This window comes from Arachis hypogaea, chromosome 20 (assembly GCF_003086295.3).
Source record: "Arachis hypogaea cultivar Tifrunner chromosome 20, arahy.Tifrunner.gnm2.J5K5, whole genome shotgun sequence".
In the NCBI taxonomy this organism is placed as follows: Eukaryota; Viridiplantae; Streptophyta; class Magnoliopsida; order Fabales; family Fabaceae; genus Arachis; species Arachis hypogaea.
Window position 1 is genome coordinate 6,401,190 of NC_092055.1, and position 24,158 is coordinate 6,425,347.

Below are 24,158 nucleotides of genomic sequence, written 5' to 3' on the forward strand. Positions count from 1 at the left end.
TTATATTCTAAATTTATATTCTAAATTTTGTTGATGGCTATGATCCATGGATTCTTCAAAATTAAGGATGTATTGTATTGCACTCGTATCTTTCAAAGAGTATTTGAGCCAAGGGAATTGGAGTTCTTGATCCTTATATCAGACAAGGCATATACAAGGAATGAAGTTCTGGATATGGTAATATATGTTTTCCTTGTTTAGTACTACTATCTTAACATATATGCATGCATTTATAGAGAAAATAAACTGATATTTATTTGTTTATTTTTGTCTGATAAACCCTTTCAGGAGAAGTTGATGTTGAACACATTGCACTTTAACATGTCTGTTCCAATAGCATATGTTTTCATTAGAAGGTTCCTAAAGGCAGCACAAGCAGACAGAAAGGTAGCAACATGCTTGATAAAATTCATAGTTAAAAACTCTTATTTCTCTTATTATGATGATGATCATTGATATGGTTAAAATTACGAACTTGTTAATTGATACTTACTTACGAGTTTAATGGTTGGTTTCCACCAGAAGGCTGGGTCAGGGAAACTTATAGGGGTGCATCGGAAGTACTGTTCTTCAAAGCACAACTACACTGCAAAATGTGAAGCAACAAATTTTCTTCTTGATAACTCATTGTTGTAGCAGCCACATGTATAGCTAGCTATTAACAAAACAGCCACAACTACAAACTTGACTTTTACTTGGGTTGCATATTTGGGGAATCATAGATTTTATTTCTAGGATCATCCCCCTCTGATAAAGCTTTTTCTTACTTCTAAATTTACTTTCATTTAGTCCCTTTACTTTTACATTATGTTCCTATGTGGGAACATAACTTTGTCCAAATTTGTATTTCTTCTTGTTCCATTCAACAAAATAATGGAAATGATTGGTATAGAAACAATTTCATTCATTATGAGAAGTATTTCATTATTGCTCTTTGCCCAACATGTATAATGTAGTGTTTTTTTTTTTAACAAAATGTGTGTATGGTTTAATTCATGATTACTCTTTAGTTGACAATTCAAACAATTATCTTGAAGATAATCCATGAGCATTGATCGGAAACTTGTGTCGAATTCAAGATGCAGCAACTAAACCGAGCAATTGAACCATAAGAATTTGGGCCAATTATTTTAAGAATGCTCATCAGCTCATGTATCATTTGAACCAAAATATATTACTAGAGAAAAATGTTTTAAGAAACTCATATTTGTACCTAGATTGATTAAGGGTACACAAGCAAATATGATAGTGACAAAATAAAAACGATTATAGGAATATCTTTTATGTTGTATGTTGTAGAATCATTAAATAGGGATTATAGGAATATCTTTCATAGAATATTTATAGTTTTATCGAATTTTTAATTAGGTCTCTGTGCTTTTTTTTTTCTTTTCAATTAAGTCCCTAAGGGTATATAAGTAATTTTACAATTTACTAACAGTTTTTTGTCGTTTAACGTTAACAAGGACTAAATTGAAAAAAAATATATATATAGGGATCCAATTGAAAAGAAAAAAAGTATAGGGACCTAATTGAAAATTCGGTAAAACTATAAGGACCTGCAGAATAATTAAACCTATTATAAATTATTAGATCGTTTTACATATATTTAACCATTCATAATATTATTTTTTTTATAAATATGTCTTTATGTGAATATTTATCTTTTAAAAATGTCTATTTTAATCTTATTACAAAAATATGAGACAAAAGAATTTTATAATTTTTTATTTTATTTTATATACTCATCGTTTCTGGTTAATTATATGTTGTACTGATAAGTTATGCTTTTTTTTAAAGATAAATGTTATTTTATTAATATAAAATAAAAGTATTTTCATAAGGAAGTACAAAAGAATTGGGTATTTCTATTTATCACCAACTGTGACTGAAAAACTAAGAGCTTAGAAAAGAGTAAAGTAAGAGTAAAGAAAATTAGCAGCATCTATCAGGTATGGCTCACGAGTTCACGCACTAAATTGCTGGCTTCTTTCACTATCTCTGGTCTCAGGCTTATTACCTTCTCAAAAACACACTGATTCCTTGCTTTTCAAGTGCTCCAACACAGCGCCACTATGAGGAGGGTCTTTTGTCTACCGTCGAATTGAACCGCTGCCCAAGATAAGACTCGTTGCCACCAATTGAAAAAGGTCTCTTCTTCTCTCATCCATAGGTCAGGGGTTATTAAACTTAGGCTCCATATTATTAAAGACAGGGGGCATTGGAACAAAGCATGAGAAATTGATTCAGCCTTCAACATGCATCTTGGACAAGTGGCAGGAGTGGATGCGAACCGGCTATGAACTTGTTGCAACACTGGAAGCTTTTCATGAAGACTTTTGCATAGAAAAACCTTAATTTTATAAGGTAATTTCAATTCCCAAATGCTATTTCAGACTCTGTTGTTCTGTATGTTCTAGGGCCTCAATGAAATAGGAGAATGAAAGAATCCATAATAAGCAATTTTGTATCTCTATCTAACTTCATATATACCAGATTTTGTCCAGCACCAATTAACTTCATCCTCCTCCTCTGTTGGTTTGATTGAAAAATTTTTATTGCATATATCAACTAACAAAATTGACTCAATCATATTTCTATTCCATCTTCTATCAGGATTTAGTAACGCACTAACGTAATACACTTGCAGATTTGGCGGGATTGTGAGTGCATTTTGAGGGACATTAAGGGGCACTGGTGGTGGGAGCCAAGGGTCATGGAAGATGCGAACATTAGTACCAGAGCCTATTTTCCATAACAAGTCTTTCTCGATCACTTTGCGCCCTTCAAGAACATTTCTCCAACCCACGACGGTACGCTTTCTATCTCTGCATGTAGGAAATCTGTATATCTGAAATATTTAACTTTGAGCATTCTTGATAGAGTAGAATTAGGGTATTTCATTAAACGCCAACATTGCTTGCCCAATAAAGTCAAATTTTGCGCCCTTAGGTCCTTGATCCCCAGCCCTCCATCTTTCTTCGGTCTCGTCATTGTGTCCCATTTAACCCAAACCATTCTTCGTTCTGCGCCTTTTTAACCCCACCAAAATTGCGAGAGCATGCTATGAATCTCAGTCAACAGCGTGTTCGGGAGCTTGAAACAAGAGAGTGTATAAATAGGAATCGCCTCCCCACCGCTCTCAATAGCGTGTGCCTGCCACCTGATGACAATAGACTTCTTTTTCAACCCATAATCCTCTTGTGAACTTTATCCTTGATAGCTCCAAAAGTTGCTTTCTTTGATTTTTGAACTATAGAGGGCAGTCCCAGGTATTTGTCTTGTACTCCGATATGTTCAATATTTAGTGTCTGAGCAACTGCTAGTCTTGTATTCTGAGGTGTGTTGTGACTGAAAAAGATAGTTGACTTATTCAAATTGACTTTTTGCCCACTGAAACCCTCATATATCTCTAACAATTCTAGAATACTTTGGCTTGTATTAGGTGCGCTCTTGTAAAAAAGGATTGAATCATTAGCAAACAAAAGGTGATTAACTGTTTGGCATCTCCGATTAACTTGAACTCCTTGAATTAATTTGTTTTGCTCTGCCTTGTGTAGCAAGAAGGAAAGCCCTTCTGCACAAAAAAGAAAGAGATATGGAGATAGGGGGTCACCCTGTCGGATGCCCCTATTTGACCTAAAATAGCCAAAAGGTTTACCTTCCACAACGACAGAGTAAGAAACAGTCGTTACCAATTCCTTAGTCCAGTTAATCTATTTAGCATCAAAGCCCAGCTTATCCATAATATACCATAAGAAATACCATTCAACCCTATCATAAGCCTTGCTCATGTCTAGTTTAATAGTCATCTCATGCTCTGCCTCACTTCTCTTATTTTTCAAATAGTGCATACATTCGTGGGCAATTAGAATATTATCTGAAATGAGTCTACCTTTGAGAAATGCACTCTGATTTGGGCTTATAATTTTATTCATAATACCTTATAATTGATGCATCATAACTTTAAAAATAATTTTATACATAACTGAAGACAAACTGATCGGTTGTACCTAAGTCATGTCACTAGCATCTGGCACCTTTGGAATCAAACAAATTTGAGTATGATTGAAGCTTTTTAGAATTCTGCCACTGTGAAAGAAACTTCTCACTACCTTAAAAACGTCACCTCCAATTATATTCCAAAAAAAGTGAAAAAACTTAACTGTAAATCCGTCATCACTAGGAACACTCTGAGTATGAACACTAAATGTAGCCCTTTTGACATCGTCCATAGTTACTGGCCTTTGGAACCTACGGTTCATGAAAACTGTAACCATAGGCTCCAAATCCTCTAAGTATAAATTCGGATCAGCTGAACAAAAAGAAGTAAAAATATCGCAAAACAAAAATTACACTTTCGGTCCAAAACAAAAATTACACACTTTTGTAAAAAAATAAAACAATAAAAGAAGTCAAATGTATATTATTGATCATAAGCGCTGTTTATAATTAGTTGTCCCTCTTTAGACCATTTTATATTTAAGTAAAGATTTTTATGTAAAAATAGTAAAAAATAATTAGATTACTATGCAAATGAATGTTCACCCTATACTTATCCGTACGATTAGTAAACGTTATTGACCTCTTATTATATACATAGGTGTGAAATCACAAAATTATTGACCAAAAACAGTATGACAAAAACGTGTTTCGTGAGGCAAATAATGTAAAGGTTTCTTTAAAAATATCAAACCAATACGACGGTTTCTTTAAAAGGTGTCGTATCTATTTGACTATACCTTAGCTTCAAGAAACTAACTAAATCATAACCATATCTATATTATCGTATTGTGAATTTTAGTACGATTATATTATAATAATTAAGATGATTATAAGTATTATTAAAATTAAAATTATATTTTTTTATATAATAACTTTTAAAAAACATTGTTTAATAATAAAAAATATTATTTTAATTTTAATTATATTTTTTAAAATATTATAATAATAATAATAATAATCATAACATAGACATACTTACAGTATCACAAGGAATTGAAGCTAACAAGGAAAAATATATCACACAGAGAGAGAGAGGGGTTTGGAACCGAGAAGAGTACTATCGATTGAAAAACGAATCGTTCGCAATTTTTGTAGATCATCTCCCGGATGATATCTCAAAAAGGGAATTGTTCCACTTGTTCAACTGGACTGGACGTATAAATGATATCTATATCTCACAAAAACAAAAACATGGTAATACGTACGTGTTTGCATTCATCAGGTATACAACAAAGGGTGGAGCTTTGAAGGCCATTGCAGAGATGAACAGAATGAGGCTAAGAGGGAAGATTGTCTCGGTCAGAGAAGCTAGGTATCGCCGCAAGAATGAAAATGAGAATAGTAAGAGGCTTCAAGTGGCGGGTGATGCTCAGAATGTTGTGAAAATTCAAACTCAACCTGAGGATAGCACGAGGTTTCTGGAGAAAAATGTTAAAGAGATGAGTAAGGAAAGGAAAAAGGAAGATCCACATGGCAACGGGTGGACGAAGAAGATAGAAGTTCCGGTGGCAAAAGTAAACCTAGACTGGCTACAGAGGAGCCTTATAGGCGGGACGACAAAGGCTATTAACTTCTCATCTCTAAAGTCTATGATTAGGAAGAATCTGCCTCAAGTGGTGCAAGTGCGAGAACTAGGACCGTACAAAGCTCTCATGACATTTGATAGTGTCTTGAGTGCAGAAGAAGCCTACACATTCAAAATGAACAACATGCTGCATTTCTTTCATAACGTATGGAGATGGGATGAGGAGGAGCGTAGTGAAACTCAAAGGGTCTGGCTAGAATGCTTTGGTGTTCCATTGCATACGTGGTCAGCAGAGACGTTCAAGGTTATAGGAAGCCAATGGGGAGAAGTGATTGGATGTGACGAAGCCACAGAGTCCTGCCTCTCTTTTAGCGTCGGACGGGTGCAAATTGATACATGTATCATGGACGTCATTCACGAATGGATCCATGTCACAGTTGGCACGAGCGGGTTTGATGTTATGGTTAAAGAAGTTGGTCGTGAGAGTTATAGTGGGGAGTGCAAATTTGAAGCAGTCGGTAGCCTGTGCCTCCCTAAAGCATGTGAAATGGTTGCTAGCAGCTCTAAGGCCATGGATGAGGAAGAAAGCATAGTTCCGACGGCTGAGTTAGTGATGGTGATGCCAAGGGAGGAGGAAAGGGATAAGGGTAGAGTCGTAAATTCAGAGGACATTTTGAATGAATGGATTAATTACAATTCCGTTCAAATGCGTGTAGTAAGGGAAACGAATGATCCCGAATCAAAGGAAAATGAGGAATGTATGGGAAATAATGATTTGAGTGTTAATGATGCAGAGTTTGAAAAAACAATGAGCTGGGATTACAATAATAATAAGAAGCTGAAGAAAAAAGGCTGGCTAAGGAAAAAAGGAAACCAAGCAGGGCTTATTATGAGGCCCAATATGAATTATTGTGCAAGCTGTGCCAAGACAGTATGCTTGGGCCTCAATCCTTCAGCAACTAGCCCAACACGTACTGCCCACGCTGAAGATGCAACAGGAGAAGGGCTGCAACCTCTGGGTCGGGTAGGAGTGATCCGGATTGAAGCCCTACCGGATCCTGATCCGTGCGCCGCGCTGTAAGAGCAAAGGAAGGGGCAGCTCTCGCGGATTGATGGCGTGACAAACTCACGGATGAAAGGCGACACCGAAGCCGGCGAGGAGAAAGGTCTGAGTGGTGATCATGGTAACCCAGGCAGGGGCGTTGCTGGATCCGTGACACTGGCGTCAAACTGCGACCAACGACCTCCCATGGAAGCTCAATCTACACCGGGGTTCTGTCCAACACCGGCGATGGCGTCGCCACGCTCTCCCAGGAACGACGAGCCTGGACCAGAAGTAGAGCTGCGCTGCTCAGCACCTCAGGGTTCTGACGTCGGTTCAAAGGTTGGCTTGTTGAAGCTTTCATATGATGTACCTGGGAACCGGTTGAACATGGTTGCTGAGGGGGTTGACAGAAGTAGTGGTGGGGCTGAACTTGCTGTGGATGCTAGTGCTGATGATCCGGCGAATAGCGACGGGAAGGGCAAGGAACGGGAGGAGCAGATGCTGGAGAATAGGATGACGTGGGAGCTGGCTGTTGAATCAGGGGCCGTGCAATATGACGAAGAAGATGATATCATGGCAATCCTTCAGGAACAGAACGAGGTCTTAGCTCAGAAGAAGAAGTTAGCAAAGCAGAAAGAGAAAGCACGACGATGCAGACCAAAAATCTCAAAAAGGTGTGTAAAGCAGTTTTAAAATGATTTTTAGCGCTTGGAATATTAGGGGGTTAAGGGGTGTTGGAAAAGTGAGTATGGTGAAAAATCTAAAAAAGAAGCAAAAGTTGAATATGTTAGGATTGATTGAAACTAAGATGCAAGTCGTAACCAAGTTTGACGTAGTTCGTATTTGGGGGAGCGATAATGTTGGGTGGGAGTTTGTAGGATCGGAAGGCTCATCTGGGGTCTGGTGTTAATGTGGGATGACATGCAATTTAAAATGAATAACTGTTACAAAGGGGAAAGATGGATATGTGTGAAGGGAGTGCTTTTAAAGAACGAGTTTAACTGTGCAATTTGTTTGGTATATGGTGCTCATACTAGAACGGAAAAACTAGCTATGTGGGAGTAACTGAGCTTTGTAGCTGGGTTATGCCAAGATCCGATATGCTATATAGGGGGCTTTAATGAGATCATACAGGTTGGAGAGAGGAAAGGGCAGGATAGGTTGCCAGCATCGGCAACAGAGTTCAAAGATTAGGTCCAAGATATGCAACTAGTGGACTTACCGTTGAATGATCGGAAATTTACCTGGTTCAGAGGCCGCTCCTGCAACCAGATTGATAGGGTCCTTTTGAGGGTAGAATGGCTTGAGGAATTTCCGGAAATTCGATTAAAAGGTGGACCGAGAGGGTTGTCTGACCACTGCCCAATTGTAGTGGAGAATTCCAAATTCAGAGATGGTCCACGTCCTTTTCGGAGTCTAGATTCTTGGTTTACACATGAGGGATTCTTAAGAACGGTTAGGGAGGAGTGGAGGAATCTTGGAGAGCTTGAGTTTACAGAAAAGTTGAAGGCTCTAACTCTGCCTTTGGGGAGATGGCATAAGGACAAATTTGGTGATATAGACAAGAGGATTCAACGCTTTGAGGAAGAGATAAAGAAGTTAGATGAGATGGCTGGAAATGGAGTTTATGATGGTACAGTCGAGGCTAGAAGAAAGGCTCTGGTAAGCTATTTCAAGCAGTGGTATGTGAGAAAAGAAATACACTGGCAGCAAATGTCGCGGTCCAGGCATGCGAAGGACATGGATAAAAACACAAGGTGCTTCCATCACTTGGCGTCGGCAAGAAGGAGGAATAACAGAATTGATGCTTTGGTAATAAACGGAAGACTGATAAGAAATCAAGCCCGGATCAAAATTTCCATCAGAGAGTTCTACAAGGATTTGTATCGTCAGGAGAGATCGCTGGTTGTGGGGTTTAGGGATGGTTTAGTAAATCAGATTGATGAAGAAGAGGCAGTAGCTTTGGAGAGGGTCCCAACGATGGAGGAGGTTAAAGAGGCAGTTTGGGACTGTGAGTCATCTAAAGCTCCAGGAAGCGATGGTTACAACATGAACTTCATTAAAAAATGCTGGGACGAGATCGGCACAGAATTCACGATAGCTGTACTAGACTTTTTTCATACATCAAGGTTGCCTTCTGACTCGAATATCACCTGGGTGGCCCTAGCACCAAAGTTCACTGGAACTAAGGAGATTAAGGACCTCAGACCGATTAGCATGGTTGGTTGTGTTTATAAAGTAATCTCTAAAGTCATGGTTCGAAGGATGAGAGCAGTGATACCAGGTTTAGTTGGTGAGACGCAGAGTGCTTTTGTTAAGGGTCGGAAGATACATGATGGGGCACTTATCGCGTGCGAAATAGTACAATGGCTAAAGATGAGGTAAAAGAAAGCAGTGATTATAAAATTGGACTTTTAGAAGGCGTATGACAGGGTTGAGTGGAGCTTCGTGGATATTGTACTTCAGAAGATGGGATTTGGTTGGAGGTAGAGGGAATGGGTGAAGGAGTGTGTTGGTACAGCTTCAATGTCGATCTTGATAAATGGCTCACCGACAAAGCCATTTAAGATGGAAAGAGGTCTGAGACAAGGTGATCCACTATCCCTATTTTTTTTGTACTTGTGGTTGATGTCCTACATAAGATGGTAGGGGAGGCAGTCAGGAACAAATAGATTTCACCCTTGCTGATTGGTAAGGATAATATAGTGCTATCACATCTCCATTTTGATGATGATACTATACTATTCTGTCCACCGGAGGAGGAGACCATTAGAAACTATGTCAGGTTACTAAGGAGTTTTGAGCTGATGTCAGGGTTAAGCATCAACTTTGATAAGTCAAGCTTAATTCCAATCAACTGCGAATCCCCATGGACTCAAGACATGTGTGATTTGTTGGGATGTAAGGAGGCTAACCTTCCGGTCAGATATCTTGGTATTCCTTTAGGTTCGAACCCAAGGCAGGTAAGTACGTGGAAACCGATAATTGATAAAGTGGAGGAGAAGCTTAGCTTGTGGAAGGCGAAAGTACTCAATAAAGCAGGTAAGCTAGTTCTTATTAAAGCTGTTCTGAATAGCCTGCCGGTCTACTACTTGAGCCTGTATAAAATGCCGAAGGCAGTGGTAGAGAAGCTAATTTCACTACAGAGAAAATTTCTATGGAGTAAGGAGGAAGGTAGGCATGGTATGGCGTTGGTTAAGTGGGAAGTAGTTCAGGCTCCTAAAAAATTGGGTGGACTGGGAGTAGGTGATGCCATGGTCAGGAACACAACCCTTCTTTTCAAGTGGTGGTGGCGGTTCTCAAAAGAGGAGTGTCCGTTAGGAAGAAGATTGTGTGCTCCTGCCACAACCTGAACCCCAACGTTGCAATCGCAGACACTGCCTAGTAAAGGAGGTCCCTGGAATGATATCTATCAGCTGCAGATCAAAGACTGCAATGTGAGAGATAAGATGATTGCTGGAATGTCTATGGAGGTGGGTGATGGAATGCAAACCCGGTTCTGGGAAGACACTTGGCTACAAAGTGGGACGTTAAAGTCGAGTTTTCCGAGACTCTTCTCTGTTTCAAACCAAAGAGGATCGGTCATAGGGGAATGTGGGTTTTGGGACGGGTTAGAGTGAATTTGGAATTTCCAGTGGAGGAGAGAATTATTCCATTAGAAACTGGAACTAGTGGATCATTTGCATGAGACCTTACGGCCTGTAAAGTTAGCATGTGATAACCAGGATAGAGTTTTTTGGAAGTTTGACAAGCAAGGGATCTTTTCAACTAACTCTTTTGTGCAGGTGATGCAAGCAGAAACAATCCCGGAGGACATATCCAGCTACAGTTTCACCAAAACAGTATGGAAAGGCTTGGTTCCGCCACGAGTGGAGTTGTTTGTCTGGTTTGTTCTGATAGGCAGAGTGAATACCAAAGAAAGGTTGTTTAGGCTAGGAATTCTTAGCGAGGATGATCACATGTGTGTATTGTGCAAGAAAGATGTTGAACACATCTATCACTTGTTTTTTGGTTGCGAATTTACCTGGCAGGTGTGGGGTGCTTGGCTATCTGACCTTGGGCGGCAATAGGCTATCCCGGGTTCGTTGAAAGAACACTTTGAGAGTTGGACAGGAGTTGTCAACAGGAAAGAGGAGTGGAACAAGTGGTTCATATGTTTTTTTGCAGTTATTTGGAATGTCTGGCTAGAGAGGAATGGGCGGATTTTTAATAACAAGGATTCTAGAATAGAAGAGGTGTTCCACAGATCTTTGATCAGTTACAGGGATTGGTGTAACTTTGACCCCTTTTGTTGTTGATGGCAATGCCGGAGATGACACAAGGGATTGTTTGTAGGCGCTAATTTTTTTACTTTTGTACCTTGGTTTGAGACTGTTAGAGACCTTGTTGCTCCACTTATCGTGTTGAGCTCTTTTGTTCAAAAAAAAAAAATAACATAGACATACTTTTCATATATGGTACAAGTGAATAGATAGACGCGCACTCTATATTATTAGAGGTGTTCATAGATCGGAACGTATTCGCAGATCCGCAGTAAATATTCGCATTCGATTTAAAAATTGTGGATACGATCCGATCCGCACATTGATCGGATCGCGGATATCTGTTCTACATCCGCATATTCGATCCGCGGATCCGCAGATCCGCACAATAATAATTAAAAATAAATAAATATATATATATCTGGTATTATATTTACTTGTTTGTATGTTTTAGTTAGTAATTATTATTCATATATTGTATTATTTTATTTTTGTTATTTAGGAAAAGTTTGATTAAAAATATTTTAGGAATAAATAAGTTTAGAAATGTGAAAGAAATATTTTTATTGAATTTTTTACATAGAAATATGATTAAAAAGAGAAGATTCAATTATGCGGATATATCCGATATCCGATATTCGATCCGCACATTTGCGGATCGTATCGGATCGGATTCGACACTAAAAAACGCGGATATCATATCTAATTTGATCTGATGAAAATTGTGCGAATTGGATCAAATTTTCGGTCATATCCGATACGTACCCTGAATATTATTACTTCTTTTATTTGACACTGGTGGTGCACTACAGTGCTATAGCGCTATTATTGAGTCGTTTTTGGATAAGAAACTAAAGGTCCTAGCTACACAAACAAGAAAACACTTAAATTATTTGATTACAAAAACAACCACCTAACATACTAGATTTGTTTGACGACAGCAACATTATTGGCATTTGGCAATAGACTTGACATATTGATGCAGGTTGGAAAGGCTTGGATTGGTGCGGTAATGGTACATTAGAGGGACCATTCTAGCAGCATTCAAGCAGAATTTGGTATATGAAGATGAAAATTGGTGATCTGTGCTCAACACTACTTGTCTATTGAGACGTTTCCATTCCATTGAAATCAGCTCCTCAACATGCTTTTGTGCGTCTTCAGCTGAAACCTCTTGATGTTCTCTCATGTAGCACTCAATGTATGACCCATCAAACCCCGTTTCATTTTTGTTCTACATTCATCATTGAAATGTATGCATGTGTTACAATGCAAAGAGAATATAAAATACAATATGATGAGGACTAGATATTATTATAGATAGAGTTAATTTGATTTTACCTTGTATCCTTCTAAATCATCACTAAGTCGAAGGATTTTGGCCACGGAGTATATAATGTTTGGAAAGTCGTCAAAAATTGCTAGAGATTTGTGTGTTATATTTTGATGGAAAAGGAAAAATGCATGGACAAGCACCACGTGCACTCCTGTGCTTACAACTGCATGCTTCAGGTATTCCTCTGTCTTTGGCAGTTCACCAGAATTCAACCAATGTCTCTCTTCCAAGAACGCATTCGATAGTCGTATCCACTATTATTAATACATAATATCAAAAAGTTGGAAATATTTTATTTTATTCTTAGTTTAATCAATTATATAAATTTTATCTCTTTTTATTAGTAATTAATGATAATTGGTCTCAAAAAACACATCATGAAATAAATAACTCTTTATTACCGAATTTTTAACAGTATCTATGGGATTCACTCCTTGCTTTTTGTAGACTTTTTCAGCGAAATCGTTGGTAATTTCATAAAGAGCACGCAGACAAATTTTCATGAATTCTGGAAGCTGCTCTGTTCCCACCAATTCCCATCTGAATTATAAGAGATCAATTTGTTATCGTTTGTAATTAAGCATTAACATGGGCTTTCAATTTTTTAATTTGTGTGTTCACGTGTGATATGGTAGTTCAACAAATTAAAAACCAAATTTTCTTTAAAGAACGATTTCGTTGTAATATGAAAGAAAAAATAAGTTAATCTCGCACGATTTAAATGATCGTTTCTTAAAAATAAACTGATTTTTTAGTTGAAATGCCAAATAACATGTAGTTTATATTTTCACGTGGAGACAATTCTAGTTACTTTCACTTAATTTTTTCTTTTTTATAAAAAAACGCAAACAACCATATCAATAAGCAATAACTTGTTTTCCCCAAATATGGGAACCAGTTGTTAGAATAATAATTACTTCCTTACTACTCTACAATAACACTGCAACCATCCTCCACAGAATCTAAATTAATTGTAGAAAATGAATATGATGATGATGATGATGTGTACCTCTTGACCGCATCAGTAAATAGAATAAGCTGATCCAACGTGCCATAAACATCGAAAATGTCATCAATTAGGTATACTAGCGAGATGCATTTCGTGAGCTCAATCCTTTGCTCTGAAAAGCTCGGATCTGTGAAGCACGCCATGGGCCACATGTACCATTTTAGAGCTTCATACCCTCCAAATGTCGGCTCCTTCGACATAGCTTCCCCTTTCCACCATCTATCAAGGGAACATATTTGTAAGTGGCCACTTAGATCTTACAGCGGTTATTATTACGAAAAATGTTAGAGAGTCATCAAAACTTATTGTTTAAAAGTGTAATATAAAGTCTGTTGTTGGATTACTAAATTAAATATACTAGACTAAAAAGATTGAGTTGATGGATAAATGATTTACTCGTAGAACTCACTTTGAAACTTGAAGGGCTTCATGCTGGTTCATGAGCCTAACTATGGAGGAATTGATTTCTGCAAGTTCCATAAAACACACAGATTCCTTGTCGGGCTTGAAATTCCTAAGCAAGATGGTTTTGTCCATGAATCTAGGCAAGTTGTGATGAAGTGGTTGCTGGAGAGAGATTGCAACATATTGAGCTTCATGATGATGATGATGCCTTGACAGCCATGAATGAAGAAGCTCGCGGCAGAGGCGCCCCGAATCCTCAAGAGAAGTATCTTCTTCTCCAATGCTTAGCTGCGCTGCTTCATGTAACGCTATGAGACTCTTCACATCTTCACCATATGCTTCTCTCAACTGCACTTTGTTCTTCTTCAACCTCTCAAATATATCTGCACAACGTTGATATTATAAGCTCTCTCTATGAATACATATGTTGTTTGGCTTATTTTTAAAATAAAATTATATATCTAAATTTTTTTATAAATTAAATTTAATTAAGTTAAATAATAAAATTTAAAATAATATATTAATCATAATTAATTTTTATTATGTTAAACTAATTTAATTAAATTTATTTTAAAAAAATTTGAATATATAATATTATTTTTATTTTTAATGTGTATTTTATATTATATAACAACCTGCATTAAGGGAATAACCTCCTTGTCTGAGTAAACGGAAGGAGAGTGCAACATTGTCAAGTTGATGGCTTTGGAAAAAATCAATGGGATCTGTGCTCACTATGAAATGTTGCTTCTCAAGTGCAGCTTCAATGTCCTCTTGAAAGTGGTGTTCAATGCCAAGCCTTTGGATTAAGTCAACCATGTACAAACTCTCCATTGGATCCTCGTTAATAAGTTTCTTCATTACATGCTTAGCCTCCTTCAGGATCACAGTTTGTTTTGCGTACAAAATATCCTGAAAATGGAAAACAGTTTAAGGAATTTTGAAGAATAATATTGATGGAAAAACATGTTGAGTTGGATTAAGTTGTTGAGAGCTCTTACCATGATGCAGTTTGTGCTTTGAGTAAAATACAAGTGTATGTATGTTAGCTTGGTGTATGTTACAAATTAGAATTGAAGCTTGGCAGTTATTATTTATTAAGTTGAATAATGATGGCTTACAATGAGAATAATAAAGACAATGATTCAAGATATTATTGTAGCTAGAGCTACTTGCATTGCAATTTGCTGGGTGAATTTGGGAATGTGTATTCATATGAGGGTCCCTATATTTATGGGAAGCAAAGTCTGCTGATTTTTCCAACAATCTTGAGAGGTGTGTGTGAACTGATCAATGAGTGTATTTTAAACATGCATGCTTTTATCATGGATATGTCATAGTATGAATATATAATTTATGAATAGTTTTTGCAGGACTTAATACTCAATTTGGTCCCTAAATTTATATGCGAGTCTCAATTTAGTCCCTGAGATTTAGTCCCCAAAGTTTATAAACGTGCCTCATATTAGTCCCTGAAACGATTTTTAGTATAAAAACGTTAATGGAACATTGTTATAGACTAGTTAAAACTTGTAAAATAATGCAGTTTTAGTTTTGGCATTTAAATAGCTCAAAAATGGCATCGTATCACTTATTTTGTTAGGTAAAATGTTAATAAACACTATTTACAATGTTGTTTTTGAGTTATTTGAGTGCCAAAACTAAAACGACATCATTTTACAAAGTTTAGTGTGGCATCCGGTTGTTCACAATAGTGTTCCGTTAACGTTAGTTTGTACGTTGAAAATTGTTTAAAGGACTAACATGAGTTATGTTCATAAAATTTGGAGACTAAATAAAGGCAATTAAAATTTTAAGGACTAAATTGAGGCTTGTATGCAAGTTCAGGTACTAAATTGAATATTATCTCGTTTTTGTAGAGATATAATCATTTATGATAATTCTTCTTATTAGTTTAAGTTTTTAAAAAAAGCACTATCAGGGTTTTATGTTTAAAATGTTTAAAATTTGATTTTTGGTAAATTCTAAAAAAAATAGTATAAGACAAAAAAAATTACTTATGCAAAATTTAAATACCTGTCCGGACGAGTTCTAACATATTGGAAGTAATTGTCAGGGAGATACAAGAGCTTTCGTACATTTAACGGAGTACAATTGATCTTCTTCTTTCTCTCTATTATTGGTTGTGGTTTTTCTTCTTAATTGTTAATTGGTACATACAGTCTTTGGAGTAATATTAGTTATAGGTCGTTTTATTTAATTGATTAAGGGTTTATGACTGTTCTTAATAATCTGAATAATGACGAATTACCACTAACATGAGAATTTCTGCACTATATAATATATTGGGTTTTACTAATTGACCATTAAAAATTTAAAATGCATACTATAGTTACCATATTAATTTTTTGAAAAGTCTAGGGAGGGCAGCAACTTTGTTAAATTCTATGGTCAGCATATAGCCAGCAAAGAAAAGTGAGTCATTGGATAAAATCTCACACTAATCTCACACCATTAAAACTATCATTAAGACGTCTTTTTTTTAAGATGATTTTTAATAATTAAAATTCAGTACATATAATCAATTAAACTGTATTATTTTTGTCAAAATTAAATCAGATAAATTGATTTAACCGAAAAATCGGTAAACTAAACTTTGAATCGACTAAATTAATATTTTTTTTAATAGAAAATGACTACAATAATCCTCTTTTAAAAAATGACTAAAATATTTCTATTATATATATATATATATTTTAAAAATTCTAAATCCTAATTCTATGATGACACAGGAATAAAAAAAGGGTTAAGATTTACGATTTTTAAAATAATAATATTAATAATAATAATAATAATAATAATAATATTTTAGTTATTTTTTATAATAAGGATATTATAGTCATTTTTTATAAAAAAATATTAATTTAAACTTGTTTAAGATGTAGTTCACTGATTTTTAACCAAATTAATTTGTCTAATCTAATTTTGATAAAAATAACATAATTTAATCAATTATATATATTAAATTTTAATTACTAAAAACATCCTTAAAAAAAAGCATTTTAAACGTCTTTATTTGAGTGACTTCTTAATTTTTTTAATTCTAAAAACACAAACAAATTAGACATGTCTTTGTTTTAGAATTTTGCCTAACCAGCGAATTTTAAAGATTAATACCCATCCAAATCTCATTCAACAATTTTTTCTTTCAAAATATCAAATGAAAGATTTCCTATATAGCGCATCTAATAAAGTCCACCACAAATTTTTCCTTAAAAATTTTGGCCTCCAACAATTCTGTTCAAGCATATCGAAACAAATTGTTGTTAGCTAGGGAGTTTTAAGGTCAGTGAGTTGACGCACACCTGAGCATATAGAGACATATTTTTGTTAGGTGAGGTCCAATTTGTGTGGCTGGAACGTGATGTCTGATGCGTGTATGCAGGGAAGGGTTGATATTGATACAATCGACGGACCTAGGTTTAGAAAGAGGGGACACTTACGACCCCACTAAATTTAAGAAAAAAAAAAAAAGTAATAATTCTATATAAATCAATATATTTATTAATTATATTTTTATTCTACAAAAATTTATAAAATTTTATTTTAAAATTTATGTTAAAAATAATTTTTTTTATTAAATTTAACGTGTAACAATATTTATTTTGTTAAATTTAATTTAATATTAAAATAAAAAATAATTAAATAAATTAATTCAATAAAAAAATTAATAAATAATGATAATATAATTCTTTTAAATCTAATAAACTAATTAATTATCAAACTAAATCTCAATTCTTTAAATATAAATAAAATTACCAGTATTTTTGTTGTCTTCAAAAATTATTAAGATTAAAAAAATAGTATTTATTTATTAATTAATATTTTTTAAATTATATAATATTTTTTAATTTTATATCTTAATTAATAATCTTGCTTGTAATAACTATTTTGGATTAAAAAGTATTTTACGTCATAAATATTATAGCAAATAAAATTTTTTAATTAAATGTGAGGTAATTAATATTTGAAAATTATAATGAGTAGTAGAACAATTATTTATAAGTATAAAAGTTAATTTTGATATATTAAAATATGTATATTTTTTAGGACAATTTACCTATATAAAATAAATAGAAAAAAAGTTTATTTAAATACAATAATTGAAAATTGGTTACTTGTTTGTCCTGTTATTATTTTATATTTTATGTAATCCGTGGAACCTTTTTCATGTTTTAGAAATAACACATAAACCATGATACACTTCAACGGTTTACAAATAAAACATTATAAACATAAACCGTGGTACTCCTTCAATAGTTTATGAAGAGAACATTGTAGGCATAAACTGTAGTACCCCTTCTACGGTTTATGAGTAGCTATATATATACATAATTCGCAAAACCAAGTGACGGATTACATTGTTGGGGTGTTTAGAGTTTTTGGTAGTGAGCAGCTGAGAGAGAATCCGGGGGCATCTCAGTCTGGCATGGTGGAGCCATAGAAGACCAAGATTGCATGTATAGATTGAACGATGTTGCGCACGTGACTGGAAACATCGACCAAGAGGTTAATTTTAAATATGTTAAAATTTCTCATTAGTAAGGATTTAATTTTTTTGTTAATTTATGTGTTAGAATGTTATGTGTGTCTTGTGTAATTCGTAAGTAATTTATGTAATATTTTATACGTTAAATTGTGATTAGTATCGAATTATTTCTTTTCGCTAATCAACTGTATTTATATAAAATTTGATATGTATGGAATTGATTTTTCTCCTATAGAACCAAATTTTGTTGAAAATTGATTTTTCGCGAATTAATTTTTTGTTAGAGAGCCATGTTTTTTAAAATTTGGTATGTATCGAATTATTTTTGTCGATAAAGAACCAACTTTTTTTGAAATTTGATTGTTTGCAAATTAATATTTTCGCTAGTGAACTATATTTTTTTTGTAATTTAATATGTGTGAAATTAATTTTTTTGTTAAAGAGTCATTTTTTTTAATTTGATTTTTTTGCAAATTAATTTTTTCGTTAGTAACCATTTTTTTTATAATTTGATAAGTGTCGAATTAATTTTTTCATTAATGAACCGCAATTTTTTAAAGTTTCATGTGTCTAATTAATTTTTTTGCTAATGAACCCTATATTTTTAAAATTTTACGAGTGTCGAAATAATGTTGTCTTCCACATGTTGCAGTCGACTAGGTGTATTTTCTGTGTTAGGAGACAACAGAATATGCCTCTGCATGATAAGATTATACCGTATTTAAAAACTACGGGTTTGTATCACTTGGTTAGGTTGAACAGTCACTGGTTCTAGGTTGATGAGGCTCTACTTAGTGCATTCATTGAGAGGTGGCGTCCTGAAACGCACACCTTCCACATGCCATTTGGAGAATTAATGCACTATCACTTTGCAGGATGTGGCATATCAATCAGCTGAGTTTGCCAATTGATGGAGAGGCCGTTAGTGGGTGCCTCACTGACTTTGAGCATCTGATGGACAACGGAAGACCAGCATGGGAATGGTTTTAGGAATTGTTCGACGAGCTACCGCCATCGAATAAAGTCAAGCAGATGACGGTTCACTTCACATGGTTCCATGAAAGGTTTCGGATTCTCCCAACAAATGCAAGTGAAGAGACAGTGCGTATATACGCGCATGCTTACGTTATGATGTTGTTGTCGTCTCAGCTGTTTGGGACAAGAACGCGAACTGGGTTCACCTTCGATAGTTGCCATTTCTAGTATCAATGGACGACTTGGAAAAACATAGTTGGGACTCGGCTGCACTGGCCTACTGGTTATATAGATGTATGTGTCGGAGTACAAATAGAAACGTTGTTAACTTGGCCGAACCACTACAGCTACTGTAGTCTTAGATTTTCTGGAGGTTTTCCACTTTAAAACCTAGTGATTTTGACATGTTTAAATTTCCGCTGGCCTCTAAGTATGAATTAATGTTTTGTGTGGTATACATGTGTATTTTGATGTTGTGCCGTTTTTTATGCAATGCTCACAACGAATATTGTAGATGGACAACATATCTACAGACATCCAATGCCAAGGAACAAAGAGTGGTGTCAGTATGTCTTTCTTTGGATAGATTGCGTGATTGAGATGTGTAAACTGCTTTTTTCATAAACCGTGGTAGGGGTACTACGATTTATTTGTTACTTCTAAAACGTGAAAGGGGTTCCACAGATTATATAAAGTACTAATAGGACAAGCAAGTAAACAATTCTTAATTGTTGTATTTAGGTAAACTTTTTTTTCATTTATTTCATTGACGTAAATTGCGTATTTTTTACATAGTTATTTGATTATATTTATTCTTTTAGATAATTATTTATGTGATGAATGTAAAAGATATTTTTTAATTACAATACATAATTAAATAGATACATAAATTCTTTAATCTAAAAGTATATTAAAATTAAATTAAAAAATATATAAAAAAATTAATTATTTTACAAAAAAAGAAAAAAAATAATTGTAAATTAAATTTTTATTATTTGATTTTCATATATCGGTTTACTTTTTTTGGTATTTAAATACAATTGTAGTTTTAAATTATAAATAATAATAGTGTATTAATAAGTGCCCATTGATTTAATTTTTTAGTATTAAATGTATATAAAAATAAATAAAAAATTAATTAGAATAACAAATTATTTATAATTTAATTAAAATATTTAAATTTAAATTTAAAAAAAATATTTTTTATAAATTATATATAATAAATAATATTTTAAAAAAATATTTATTAATTTTTTTTAATTTTTATATTTTTATTATATTTTTAATATAATTAATAATATTTAATAAAATTTATTTTAAGTTATATATTTTTATTTTTATTTTTTATTTTTTGGATCCATCACCGGATATAGATACTAATATTTGGCTCGAATTGAATTGCGCTTCTTGATATTATTATTGTCCTCAATGTCACCCACAAAACAAGAATGTGAACATATGAGGAAAAGTTTGATACAATTATGTGGCTCGAGTTAATGTCCTCAAACTTCAACAATAATGGAGAGGGATAGATTTTGTTAGAATAACATAACCCTACTTGTATCATATATGGAGCTTGTTTGGATGTGATTTTCAAAAAAGATTTTTTTTAATAATTTTTTAAAAAGATTTTTTATAAAAATAAAAATAATTTTATATTTAGATAATTTATATAAAAAAAATTTATCTATCAATTATATTTGGATAAAATAAAATAAAAATATTTTTTTATTTATTTATATAAATTTTTTTTAAAATATATCTTTTTAAAAAAGATGTAAATTATAATTTCTCAAAAATAATATTTTTTTATTTTTTTAGTATTTTTACTTTTACTATTAAAAATTTGTTAAACACATTAAAAAATAAAAAATATTTTTTTATTAAAAAAATCTTATTTTATCGATTTAATAGCGTCCAAACAAGCACATAAAAAAAATATTTTTAAAAAAGAAAAAGGTTGTATTTTATTACAACTATCTGTTAATTATTGCGTCGTTCTTAATAAATGCCTCTAATTAATTATACCAAAACTATCTATTATTTCATTAACCATGTTACATGTATAAAAATAAAATATATATTAAAATAATATAAAATATAAAATATAAAACTCAAAAAATTAGTAAATAATTAGTAAATAAATTAATTATTTTATAGCAAATTAGAAAATAGAATTTTATAGTTTAAGAAATAAAGAAAATTAAAATAAGAATTTTGACACTAATTTTAAAAAATTTGGTCCAAAATTAAACCGAACGAATCAAACCGAACAAACCGGGCCTGTATTAGGCCCAAGGCCCATGTATATAAAGCCACACTTCAGCCATTTTCCCCCACAATGAAGAGGATCACGCTGAAGGGGGAGAGAGTTTGAAGAACCCCAAAATCTAACCCTTCCAGAATTTCAATCTAAAGTAACTTTCAATCTGGAGCTCCGATTGTCGTACCATTTGCAGCCACGCGACCGGAGCGTTGAGCTCTATAAAGCCCAATGGTCAATTTGATAAGAAATTCACGTTTTTTTTTCAATTTTTTCTTTCCCAATATCGAAAGCCAATGTGAAATTATATTGAATTTTGCATGATTTCGGTGTTTAGTTTCGAGTTAACCTGCGAGCATTGTCGGATTTAGCTTGTTTGAGCTGTGGGTCAGGTAAGAACCCTCCAACCTTTTGTGAGATATTGATTTAGTGAACTCTATATTGATTATAGTGATAATTGTGATGTTAGATTGAAATTGGTTATCGGTTGGAGTTAATTTGAGAAATTGGAAGCTAGAGAATTAGCTTTAGAGGCTGGGTATCGTTGGTGAGGGGGCTGGAGTTGTGGAGCTTGTGGTTCGAAAATGCTTGAGGTGTTCCGGGTTATCGAGAAATCGGCCAAGGTATGGTTTTGGTTTCTCGTATATAATATATAATGTGCCGCGAAAATTTAGACTAGTTGACCCATAGGATAAGTTGAATTGATTATTAGTTGTTAAATTAAATTATTGATTTGGGGTGAAGTAAGCTTAGAAAATAATGAGTTAAGAATGGAAAGTGCGAAGATGTGACTGAATTAGAATTTAGGGGTAAATGTTGAGACTGGCAATGACTGGTATGGCCGGAATGGTCGAGATGGCAAGATTTGGGGTGTGAACCCGCTTGCGTGTTAACTTGAAAATGTGTTCGGATGACAAGTTGAGGACGGAAGTTCCCTCTCTTGTCGTGATGGGATGTGGGAAAGTTGGAAAGGCACTCTCCTTCGTATTGTTTCCCCTACATTCTTCTCTGGTTGCAAGGTAGAAAGGCACACTTATTCTTCGATGTAGAAAGGCACTCTCCTTCGTTTATCTTCCAGGAGAAGGTGGAAAGGCATGTTCCTTCGATGTGAAAAGGCACTCTCTGATCTCCTTCGTTTATGATCCTCCTAGAGATGCATAACCTAGAGACCAATGTCTGGGTTAGCTACCAGATGTGTCGGGTTCTGGCGATATAACCGATGTGTGAGCTTACGGCTAATAGGACAGGCATGCATCATGTTGCATTTGTTTGTTTCGTTTGGGTGTGCATAATTATTTTGGTTTGCCTATCTGATAAATTCTGTTTAACTGATAACTGTGATACTTGCTGTAACTGTTCTTTAAATATGTTTGCCTTGTATTTGCTTGTGTTTGTGATTGTCTTTCTGTTTTGAGTACCTTGGTGGTGGACAGGTGATAATGTTGATTTGATTTGAAATGGGCCAGAGGTCGGGTTGAGTTTAATTGGGCCAGAGGCTGAACTAGTTTGATTTGGGCCATAGGCCATGACTGGTTGGGTCAGTGGTAAGGGTTAAAGTTAAATGAGACAGGAAGTAAACTGCAGGGATAGAGATTTATCATTATTTGGGTACCTTAAAGAGTTTTACCAAATTTATCATTCAGTTTATTCCTTTAGGTTACCAAATCTGAGTGTCGGCATTCTAGGATTGCCTTTAGCTTTTTCGGGACCTTATTTATTATATATGTGGGCACCTTAACCATAGTGAGAACCCCCAGTTCTCACCCCAAACAATATTGTTATTTTTCAGATGCAGGTTGAGAAGCACCACTCTGTATTCTGGAGACTCGGATGAAGCGAAGAACTCTTAGGACTTAGGGATGTATTTTGTTTATATTTATATATGTATATAGATTCTCCACCCTTGTATTTTGTATTTTGTCCCTCCTAGAGGTTGACTTGGAGAAACAGGTGTTTTGTCATATATTTGGGGTTACTCTTTTGGGTTATATATATGTATATGTATATATTTACTTTGGCCGATTCTAGCTTCGCGAGCCGAATCAGAAGCCTCGCTATATGTATCTTTGGAATTCCTCTCTCACATTTATATCTTACGCGAGTGATGCGATATTCTGTTTAACGCTTTGCTTAACTTTTCTTCACATGCTTATAGTTAAAATTCTTTTCAACTATATATATATATATATATATATATATATATATATATATATATATATATATATATATATATATATATATATATATATATATATATACTTTTAGAGGTTGTAATGCCTTGCCACCTCAACTTTATGACTTAAGCATAAGACTCTGTGTGGTAGGGTGTTACATAAAATATATTATATATAAATATATAGTAATTGATTTTAGTAGTTAATTTTAATGTATAAATAGCATTTTTAATAATAAAAATATTTGATAACAAAAAAAATTAATCAAAAATAGCTAAAATTTATCTTTTTTAATATTCATTAATTGTTGTTAGAATTAATAAAAACTAAATAAGATAATTTTAGACTATTTTTTTTTGTTTTGTTTTTCTAGTATTTTCGTTTTTGATAATTTGATTATTTCATATAGAGTAAAGTGATAATTAGATTCTCGAGAATTTCAATCTCAAACTAATGAGCCCTTAAAGATAAAATATCAATTAAATCATTTATAATAGCGAATGATGGACATGTACGTCCTTCCGTCAATGGATAGTGTCAAATAAAACAGAATTGGCCACATATTTTATTATTTTCAGTAGTGTGTGTCCTGTTGCTGACACATGAATATGAAAATGATGTAATTTTAGTATGGTTCTAAAAACCGGAT

The 24,158-nt window shown here is 33.9% G+C and overlaps 1 protein-coding gene across 1 annotated transcript; it reads right to left on the reverse strand.

Annotated features, from left to right (window-relative positions):
• Positions 1–11,568: 11,568 nt before the first annotated feature.
• Positions 11,569–14,914, reverse strand: LOC112783338 (neryl diphosphate diphosphatase, chloroplastic). The gene is made up of 7 exons (XM_025826262.2): positions 14,589–14,914; positions 14,223–14,499; positions 13,592–13,970; positions 13,183–13,401; positions 12,575–12,713; positions 12,179–12,427; positions 11,569–12,071 (listed from the first exon to the last, which is right to left on the reverse strand). Exons 1-7 carry the CDS (start codon positions 14,589–14,591, stop codon positions 11,784–11,786), a joined length of 1,554 nt encoding a protein of 517 aa, XP_025682047.1. The 5' UTR covers positions 14,592–14,914; the 3' UTR covers positions 11,569–11,783.
• Positions 14,915–24,158: the final 9,244 nt, after the last annotated feature.

What these genes read in the sequence shown, in the direction of transcription:
- LOC112783338 (XM_025826262.2), bottom strand. An exon ending in GAAGCCCTTCAAGTTTCAAA is followed by an intron (nt 13,402 to 13,591) that starts GTGAGTTCTACG and finishes TTCCCTTGATAG; the next exon opens with ATGGTGGAAAGGGGAAGCTA. An exon ending in TTTACTGATGCGGTCAAGAG is followed by an intron (nt 12,714 to 13,182) that starts GTACACATCATC and finishes CTTATAATTCAG; the next exon opens with ATGGGAATTGGTGGGAACAG.